This window comes from Vipera ursinii (genome assembly GCF_947247035.1).
Source record: "Vipera ursinii genome assembly, chromosome: 1".
NCBI classification, from domain to species: Eukaryota; Metazoa; Chordata; class Lepidosauria; order Squamata; family Viperidae; genus Vipera; species Vipera ursinii.
This window is the reverse complement of record NC_139512.1, coordinates 195,015,706-195,026,534: the sequence shown is the minus strand read 5'-3', so window position 1 is coordinate 195,026,534 and position 10,829 is coordinate 195,015,706. Positions and strand designations below refer to the sequence as shown.

At 37.6% G+C, this 10,829-nt stretch overlaps 1 protein-coding gene across 8 annotated transcripts in view; it reads right to left on the bottom strand.

Annotated features, from left to right (window-relative positions):
- EHBP1 (EH domain binding protein 1) overlaps nt 1-10,829 on the bottom strand; it is a 295,160-nt gene that overhangs the window by 54,367 nt on the left and 229,964 nt on the right. For all 8 annotated transcript variants that reach the window (XM_083369525.1, XM_083369529.1, XM_083369527.1 and 5 more), the window contains 3 exons: nt 8,618-8,753; nt 8,362-8,468; nt 5,954-6,077 (listed from right to left, as the gene is read on the bottom strand). In XM_083369525.1, coding sequence (XP_083225651.1) covers nt 5,954-6,077; nt 8,362-8,468; nt 8,618-8,753 — 367 coding nt within the window. The remainder of the gene's footprint in view (nt 1-5,953; nt 6,078-8,361; nt 8,469-8,617; nt 8,754-10,829) is intronic.

Sequence of the window (10,829 nt, the reverse complement as noted above, 5' to 3'; positions counted from 1 at the left end):
ATAATTTGTGATTGCCACACCAAGCTTATTATGCAGGCCAGGCCAGGTCAGCCTTAGGAACAATACATGCCACAGGGATTGACAAGGCTTGGATTCAATCATCAGACATATATAAATTAGACTTATGGAATTAAGGCACCTTCAACACATTTCAAAACATTACTGGTCAACAAGTCTGAACAGGAAATCCATTAAATAGTTTAATATTTTAGAGTAAAGATTTGAGAAATGTATTTTGTGAGCTGGATCACTTTTATGACCCATATTTTACATTCTCTATAATGAAGGAAGCAATCCCATGTATACCATAGAGATGCATGTGTGGGGCTGTTTGCATGCATTATAGCAATAAGTGTACAGCAAAACCTCGGCACAGAGAGCCCCTGAACTGACTTGCTTGTCTAAAACCGCTCCAGGTTGGTCTTAAACTACCTAATTAAGTCAAGAAATATTTAAAGTATTGCCTTTAAAAAAAAGAAGTTAATGTTTTAGTCTCCTATCACAAACTGTTGGGTTTCAACATGGAAATGGAGCTAGGAGAGTTTTCTGCAGAATAAATGAGAATTGGCTAAAACAGATATTTCATGAAACTTTAATTTGGAATGTCCCTTTGTTAGATAAAACTAAAACAGAACAGATAAAAGTAGAAAGAACAAAAGATATTGGCCAGAATATGTGACCAATAAACTTATAGATTCTGTTGTCTTTGGACTGTGATTGCTTTGGATGCTATGGACATAGAATTCTTTGTTGTCCCAATGAGAAACATGGGAACATCAGAATAACGAAATGGAAGACCTAATAAACCAAAAAAAATCTTGTTATGGTTCACAATAGATATCATAAAGGGAAAAATATATATTATAGATCTGACAGAAATCATACATCATGAAAAACATGCTGTACTGGAGAGATAGGGTATATACGAATTATTCAAAGAACATGACTTTCAAACTATGTTAATGACCATTGCATGGGAAAAAATAGAGATCACAGCTTGATGTCTCTTATAAACCTTAAAGAAAAAGGATCAGAAATTTCTTACTGTTAGATCTAGTTAAAAACCACAGTAAAAAACCCCTTAACTGAATAATGAAAAATTGTTAGAAAAAATAGGTCCAGGTGAGGTAAGATGTGCCTTTATGCTTGACTGTCATATTGAGAATATGCAGACCATCTCTTGCAAAGCTCCTGGAGCACTGGAGAACTGCCAGAAGATTAGAAAAGAGCTAATCCATCTTCAAAAATGGATCCAGGAAATTACAGACCAATCAGCCCAAAATCAATACCTGGGAAAATCCTAAAAAAGATAATCAAGCAGCTAATTTGCAAGCACTAGAAACAAGTAAAGTGGTTACTAAAAGCCAACATGGGTTTGTTAAAAATAGATCTTGCTGGACAAACCTTATTGTTTCTTTGACTAAATTAGTGGATTGGGGAAATGCTGTGGACATAGTTCATTTAGACTTCAGTAAGATATTTGACAAAGTAGACCATAGCCTATTTCTTAATAAGATAGAAGAAAAATGTGAGACAGACAGCATCATCACCATATTGATTCCCAATTGGCAGACCAACCGTACTCAGTGGGTAGTTCTCAATGGAGCTGCATCTATATGAAGGGAAGCATGCATTGCCCTCAAGGTTCTGTCTTAAACCCAGTATTCTTCATAAATGATTTAGATGAGAGGATAGAAGGGAAATTTGCAGATGAAACCAAGCTGGGGGAATTGCCTACATATTCAAAAAGATCTTGACGGACTTGAGCACTGGTCCCTATACAACAAGATGCAGTTCAGTGGTGAAAAAGTAAGGTCCTGCACTCAAGCAGGAAAAATCAAATGCACAGGTATAGGATAGGCAGTACCTAGCTCAACAGTAGTAACTGTGAAAGGGATCTAAGTGTTCTAGTGGACCACCACTTAACTATGAGTCAGCACTGTGTAGCAGCTGCCAAAAAAGCTAATGCAGTCCTAGGTTGCATCAACAGAGGGTTAGCGAAGTGATAGTACCACTTTATATTGCACTGGTGAGACCATACTTGGGATACTGCATCCAGTTCTGGTCACCACGATAAAAAAAAGATGCCGAGGCCGTAGAAAGAGTGCAGAAAAGAGCAACAAAGATGGTAAGAGGTCTAGAAGCTAAACCATCCGAGGAATGGTTGAGGGAATTATGTATGTATAGCCTATTGAAGTGAAGAGTAATCACATGATAGCTTTCTTCCAATACATAACTGGCTGCCACAGAGAAGAGGGGTCAACTTGAAGCACCAGGGGGCAGGACAAGAAGTAATGGGTGGAAGATCATCAAAGAGAGATCCAACCTAGAACTAGGACGAAATTTCTTGACAGCGAGAACAATTATTCAGTGGAATGGCTTGCCTTCAGAAGTTCTGGGTGTTCCATCACTGGAGGGTTTCAAGAGGAGATTGGACAGCCATTTGTTAGGAATGGTATAGCAGGGGGTTGGACTAGAATACCTCCAAGGTCCCTGTTATTCTATGTTCTATCTTGGTGATGGCAAACCTTTTAGAGACCGAGTGCCCAAACTGCAACCCAAAACCCACTTATGAATCGTTGGGTGCCGGGTGGGTGTGGCCCATTGAGTGGGTGTGGCCAATTGGGTGGGCATGGCCCATTGGGTGGGCGTGGCTGCAGTGGTAATGGCAGACTGGGTGGGACTAAAAAGTTCAATCAATCAATTCCAACTTTGCAAGATCTTTTTTTTCCCCATAAGAGGTTGAAATTGATTGATTGAACCTTTTTTTTTTGCACATAGCGGTGGAGGCCTAAAGCAAAAAGGCTTTATAAAACCCAGCTGAAGGCCTAGGACTGGGGCAACGGCAGGTGTGCCCACAAAGAGGGCTCTGCAGGCCACCTGTGGCACACGTTCCATAGGTTCGCCACCATGGTTCTATCTGCTTTTCCCTTGTGCACTCTGCAAACAAGAATTATCATCACTCTTACATTTTTAGGACTGATGGTATTGTTTAGAAATATTTTTGAGGCACTCAAATTAATTTTAAAAAGAGATGCCCAAAGGTCTAACTGACTAATGTTATTTGACAAGATCAAGGAGAGAGGTTGAAAAAGGGTTGAGTTCATGTGTTCTCAGGATTCTGGGATCATGCTATCTCAAGGTTCAGAGAGTACTTAAGGATGGTAATATACAATGTATCCTCCCAAAATCCTACTGAGCAACCTTCTAGAATTCATTAAGCAAACTGACTGGGGCAGGTAGATTGAGCATATTTTTAATTTATTTTTAGTTTTTAATTTTAATTTATTGCACAGATGATTTTAATTTTATTTTTATCTTAATTTGTGTACTTATTATGTGTTTTGTTGTTAGCCGCCCTGAGTCCTTCGGGAGATAGGGCGGGATATAAATCCCATAAATCAGACATGTCAAACACAAGGCCCGGGGGCCGGATTCGGCCCGCAAAGTGGTTTCATGTGGCCCGCGAAGCCATCCTGGAAACAGAGAGGGAATGGCCCCCACTGCCTTGGCCCTGGCCCAGAGACCCTCCTTCTGCCAGAGACCCTCAGATCTGTCCCACTCCTGCCCAGGCACCCATAGGCACCCTTGATGTGAACGATGTAGAGCTGGCCACACCTACCCAGTAGGCCATACGCACTCCAGCCACGCCCATCCTGGCCATACCCACCTGTCCCCTTGAGGGCAACCGCAATGCTGATGCGGCCCTCAATGAAATTGAGTTTGACACCCCTGCCATAAATAAATAAATAAATAAATAAATAAATATTCTGCTTAATCTGCTCTATCAGTTCATTTTTCAGTCGTATCTTTCAAACTGGTCCAGTTAACCCCCTGGGTTGAAAATTCCTATTTGCTTGAAGGATAGTAACATCCTGCAGTCACATCTCCTATTACTGACTTTGTCTACCTCTGGTGTTTTTTTTAAAGAAATACCACTAAGTAGGATACTGTTTAGTTGATATATTCAGAACCATTTGCACTGCTGGCAAAAAGGTGCCATGAAGCGCTGGAGTGCTCCAGGAAATGTGTAAAAGAAGATTTACCACAAAAGTTTTTGTCACAAAGAACACAGAAAACAATGTCACAAAAACAGCTTGAAGTTGATAATTTAAAACCCAACCTAGAAGATAACTGGCATTTGATTGATTCCGTGAACGCAGAGCAGTTGGCAGCAGTAAAATAATCACAGGGAAAGAAAACAGAATAAGATCTGGTGGGCAAAGAATTACATTTAGGCAAGACAACAACACAGAAGTATATGCACACCTGAGTGAATAAACCAGAGAGGAAAAATATTTCAAAAGAAGCTGTAGAAAAGTGATTTTCCCCACACTCAAATATCAGTGTTACCACCAATACATATCCAATTGTATTAGTAGCTTTTTGAATAAGTAACAGCTGGGAGTGAGAGAGTCCAAATGAAGACAAAATAGGGACAGAAAAAGGAGATGGGGCATGCAATCTTCTCTCAGATGGATTAATTTTCAACAACTCAAAAGAAATCCCAGTTACACTTGAAGTGTTTGAACGACATTTTTTCACTGACGTTAAAAATATCCATCCATTTATCAGGTTAAGTACATGTTACAGCAGTATTTAATCATCAGATCACATTCACCTTCTAAATCAGCATTTCTCATAAGTTCTAAAATCAATGTTTATGAATTTAAAGGAGAGGAACATGAGTTTTTCTATATAGAGCAAAAAGCATTAACCTTGCTATTTTAATTTTATATTTCAGTAAATGAAGGTTGCAAACCAAAGTCATTTTTTTAAAAAAATTACTGAATAAATAGGAAATGTTAGGAAAACAGTAGTAAAGAATAAGTTTTACTGCAAGTTTTTTAGACTAGTATTACCAGAAAAGATGATCTTGTACATATAGTTTATATTTCTAGTATACCTGAAAAAGTTTATTCCTTTTAATATTAAATCAATTAGAAGAAAAGGGACTTTGGGTAGATAGTGACTGAAAATAAAAAATGCATACTTTAGTAGGCAAGTGTTGCTTTTTTATCTCATCATTATATTGGATTTAACATACTTGACACAATGCCTTGAACCTTTACACAGTGTAAATTAATAACAGCATCTGCCTAGAATTTTAGTTAACTTCAATAATTTACAGGCTTCCTGTGTATAGTCAGCTTTTTAAGATTGTGGCAACATTAGCCTGGAGGTATATTAGCTTTACAGATACATGTAGTGTGAAACAAATTTCCTTCCACCATGGATTACTTAAGTTTTCATTATGAGGCCTGCATTTGTTTTGATGTATGTGATATTGGCAAATCTCTCCCTTACAATACATCATCTGCAAAAGCAATCTCTATTATTATAGTCTTCTAGTGTTTATTATGGCATGGATTTTGCCACAGCAGTATAGTTCACAAACTTCCAACTATATCTTTCAATCCCTTTTTTTATGTACCAGTTAACACAAAGTATTACACACTTAAAAAAAAAACAATCTGGGGGGAAAAACGGTGGAGCATCAGTAACCAGATAGTATTCTCAAATTTCAGTGATCTAGTCAGCGGAGCCTTCCCCCTATGTACTGTGCTCTGTTTCATGTGGTACACGGCTTTAGCTGGCCAAATCATTCCCCCCCACACGCCCCCCCCCCGGCAAATCAGTAGAACAGTGAAGATCTCTCTCTCTCTTTTAGCAGTGGCATATCAATGAGGCACAGATGTGTATTCCAACTCTGCATGGATGAGCACACTGTTCAATAGTGCTGGCTCACACAGTATCAGGGCAAGTTATCACTTCCCATGAAGGCACTCTTATCACCAGGGCCCAGAGTGGTGGCTGCAAATCGCAGCCTTTTTATTTTCAAGGCAGTTTTGCTGAACATTCAAGCTTCAAAGATTCACACTTCCAAAACTCTATAAGAGTTTGTGAACGCTCAATTTGCCAAAACTGTTTACAGTGTAATTGGGCACCGTACCTGTGTCCATGAGATAGCGAAGGCGCTTCTCCACCAGCGCGGCACGGGTGTCAATTTGCTTTTGCTCATTCTCTAGTGCTGCCAATTCTCCTACAACATACTGACTGGTGTCTTTGAACCCTTTCTGTTAAAAAGAACAAACAACAAGAAACTACATCACTTGTTAAGTTCCATTTTTTTTCCTCCATAACACTTAGTAAGACACTTACTTAAATATCATGCTCCCTACCAAAACACGAATCACATACATGCCACCTATGTGCCAAACTTTATTATGAGCAGTGTTCGCTTTAAATTGTTATTCAATGAATGTTAGTTTTTATAGTTCCAAACTTTCTCATGGTCTTTTAAAATTTTAATTAGGATTTAAAAACCTTTTTCAGCTAAATGATCTTCAGATGGCTGAAATACAAATTGAAATTTTTAGTTCACTTTAACTCAGAAAACACCTTCTCCATGAAAGAAAAGATGACTTCCATGCAATTTTATAAGACTAATTTATAAAGATATTCTGGTTTTAGTATCCTCCAACTTCTAATAAGACGTTATTTAGAAACAAAATGTTTATGTTATCTCTGAGAAGAAGAAATGTCTTTCTCAGAACAGTGAATTAGAGTTGTAATACAAATATGAAAAAATATTTCATTACACTTCGTCTAACACACGCAGCATATAAATGGAAAGGAGCTCAAAAATCATGGAGCTCAAAATAATTTTAATTAATGGCAATATATATATTTATTTATAATGACATTACATTATATTATATTATTTCAGCTTTTGCTCTGCCAATGAGAGAGAAACATCCTTCCCTTTGCTGAAATTTTGGAATCACCCTAAGCCTCTTTCAAGAACCTAATTAAGACTCATAGATGCACACTAAAACTTATTTTCCTTTACAAATATTTTATCTTTCCAAAGAAAAGTATATAGAACAATAATCTTTTCATACGAAACCTAATCCTAACAGATATGATTGTTTCTCTCCTATTCCCTAACTTGTTGCTAGAATGGTTGAAATGCTGAATTAATCTCACCAATCTCGATATTGGTGAGCTTAATGGGTCAATACAGAAAAATAGTACTAAAACTGAAAAACAGGGGAAAGTTCATTTAGCGGTATATTTCTCCCAACTAACAAATTGCATAGAAGTTTTGATGTCAGGCATGCATGCAAATTTATTGTTTCTCCCCACAATCATGGGGAAAAAAAAATCTAAAGTAAGTTTGTTTTAATTATCTCAACCAAACTTGGTTACTGCATGCAAATATACAAAACACTGCATGTATGAAACGAAAAACAACTATGGGAGGAGGAATATCAATGAAAAGCAACTGCATGCCATCCTCTTTGATTTGCTGAAAAGAATACAAAGCTCTGCCATTGCCAGCTCTCAGGACTGTGCAGAATATTATTAGATTAAAAAGAATGCTGTGTCAGGGTGAAACTTTCTAAGAGTTCATATCCACAATTTGCATATATATTATGAACTTGCTAAGCAAGATCTCTTCAACTCTATTAAAGCCCAACTGTTCTAAAAGAAAAAGGAAAAAAAAATATCAGCAGGAAAATACTAAGATGTGTAGGCAACTCAGTGTAAGGATTAGGAAACATATTCTTTAGATGAAGCTGAGTTTCATCTGAGAGAGCAAAAACACTCTACTGACTTGGAAAACAACAGAAAGCAATAATTGACCATTGCAGAAAATTATGTTGTACCTCTAGTCAAAATAAAAAGAAAAGGAAAAAAAACCCTAGAAATAAAAAAACATATTCAGGTCAAACTTGTTCCTCTTGCTTCTGTCCTATAGCTGTCCATCAAAAGCAGTTTTTTCCCTGCGGTCTATCAAATATTTCCCTCACAAATCAATTTTACACATGATCAGCCCATACCCCTACTGAGCTGAACCTCCCCGTTAATTAAGTGAAGAAATTACCATATATATTATATTAATGCAAACATCATTCAGCTAGTAATTCACGGCTGATCTGGATAATGGAAAGGTTGAACACCCATTAACCCAAGCCAACAAAATGGGTTGGCTGAGAAATTCTAGCAGGTCTCATGTGACTTTTCCCTCTAACTGCAGCGCTGCAGTATCTGCTATTGTAATAATTAAAATCCTCCCGGTCGATCAATACTGGAATCTCTTTATGGGAAGTGCCCTGATGGAAATGTCTCAAGGAAGCTGGAGCTGCGGAACTCTGAAAAATTCATTTTTTTATCTGACAATTATCACCACGCTGCAGACTAATTCAACAGCACAGCCCTCTCACTCTGCTTTGAATGCAATGGAGATTGACATCTAAGAAAACCTAACATCTCATTTTAACAAATAAAGGCACTATTTCCACATACAGTTGAGAATTATCAGCAATCGTGAAACCAGATAAAAAATTAATATACATTAAGCACTTCATCTTCTGATGGCTTCCTCTGAGTTTCGGTTATCGTTGCCTTCTCCTCATTTCCTCTCTTTATATCTTCCTGTATTGATCTCTGCCTTTTCATCTCTTTTAAAAAAAAAAGACATGAAAAATTATTTCAATACTTGATATCTGTGTACTGAAAAGTGGGCTCACATTATTATTTATTGTTAAACATTATTAAGTCATATGGTTGGGAATGGAGGAGAATATTTTAAATGAGTATTTCTGCCTACCTGGTCTGTTTTCAACGTATTGACTGAATGACTGAAGCTGCGTTTTTCTGACTGTTGAATCCTTGCTGAAAACAACAGGACTTCTAAAACGTTCAGCTGCTCTTTGTAATCGCTCAACATGTTCCTCTATCTCATTCTGCCAGAAAAAAAAACCAAAAACAAAACTTGAGCATCACATTCTATTGTTTATAAATGCAAAGAGGATAATTGGAAAGGTGTATTTCAGGAGAAGAGTGTTATGGAGAGAAAACCGCACTACTCAGATGCTTGTGTCAGATAGCAATTTTACTATGAGCCAAAAATGTCTGGAAACAACCCTTCCCCCCCCCAAAAAAAGAGGTTTTGGCAAAATAAAATCCTTTGGTTATTAATCTGGCAGCAGCACTTCAGCTGGGGTTGTCTGCTAAGATCTGTTAGCAACATCCACTGTGACTTGAGGCAAAGCTGGACTCAGAAGATTACCATTTGCCAACTGGATACCCAGAGCACCGTGTATATATTAGGATTCCTAGAACAGTATGTATATTTTTAAACATCCTATCCTGTTTAATTTGCATACTGCCTCTAGTCTTTTGCACACATGATTTGCCCCAGTAAAATATTGTGTCTTTCTGAATGGAGCCACATATACTTCCTGTATAACATGAAGAATCATTTCTAATGTTATGTCCACTGAGATGAGTCACTAATGCTTGATGACAAATAAAAAGTAAGGTTATAGTCCCAGTGAACTATGTTTCATTAGTTACAACTTTATGAATCCAGATTTATAAATAAAACCTTTGACAGCTCCGGAAACTAAAATTACCATTTTCCAGAGCTTCCTATGGTAATACATTCAAATGGGTCTATCAATGTGAAATATCCCAGAAGACTAAACCACCGCCGTGTGTGGAAACTGCAGATACCGAGATGCTGTGTACTAAACAAATATTTCATTTTATACCTAATCTATTATTATTTTTATTAAGTGTTTTGAAAGTAAATAGGGAAAGGCTAAGATGCATGACTAATAGCTAAGCCTGCTGAATGCTGAAACTGGTTATCAAAAGCTACCAAGACTTTGCCCTTCCTCTGCATTGAGACAATCGGTAATGAGGGAGTTCTCCAATGGCCTATTCTCTAGCCTCGAGGAGGCCTGGGATACAGAATCCTCCAGGGAAGGTAACAGTTTATCCTTTTCCACAAACACAGAATGCCTATTTATAAATGTGTAAACTGCGTTTTATTAGAAACATAAATCCAAGTCAATGCTGAAAGCTCTAAGAGAACAGATGGACTTTTTTTTCATGCAGCATTAAATAAAGTGTTCGAATCCAGCTATACTTTTTGTTGCACTTACTAAAAAAAAAAAAGGGGGGGGAATGAACAGAAATGACAGATCCTCTCCTTCATACAAATGTGTGAAATTAGAATAAAAACTATTGTGCTGGTGTGTGTGTGTGTGTGCCATCTTAACTGAATGAAATTGTCCTAATAGAGGAAACTAATCAGCCCTTTATGGAGCTAATTTCTTAAAAGCATCCCTCATTCTAGAAATTATTTTTCAACAATCCAGATGCTATGATTTCGTTCTTCTAAGAAAAGGATCTCTTCAAGCTCTTCATACAATAGCCATCTGACAGTCGAAATGCAAGTCTTTACCAAAATAAACAAACATGGCTAATTTTTTAGGCCTGGCAACATGTTAAAATATCAGTGCGATTAGCCAGTAAATCCCATTTTAAGAAGCCTTTTTATGACTGCGGACTTCTGCCACTTTACAAATGTATTCCTCTAAGCCCACTAATTCAGTTAGCCTTTTCAATCCATTGTATTATTCCAAGGCCAGCTTCATTTTGCATTAAATCCACTGCAGAAAGCTAAATTGAACGCAAAAAATCAGACTTGATCCAAGCTTCTCTTTGTTCAAAGATAGAGGCTGAAAGCCCTCTGCTGCTGCTGCTCCTGCACACTTTCATCACCAATTTATCGGAACCGACAGTGTAAAGCAATGAAAGTCATTGTTTTGAGACTTCAAAGCATCTCTGTATCTGGGGAAGGAAATCCTTTCACTCAGCAGGGCGTACACCCCCAGTCTGCAGGTGGGTGAAAAGTTATACAAGTGGACTGTACACTCTGCCATCCAAATCTTTTCCCTAAGGAGTAATAGCTACGACTAATGAAGACAATAAGCTGAGTAGATGCACCAACAAATCTATCAAAGCCTATG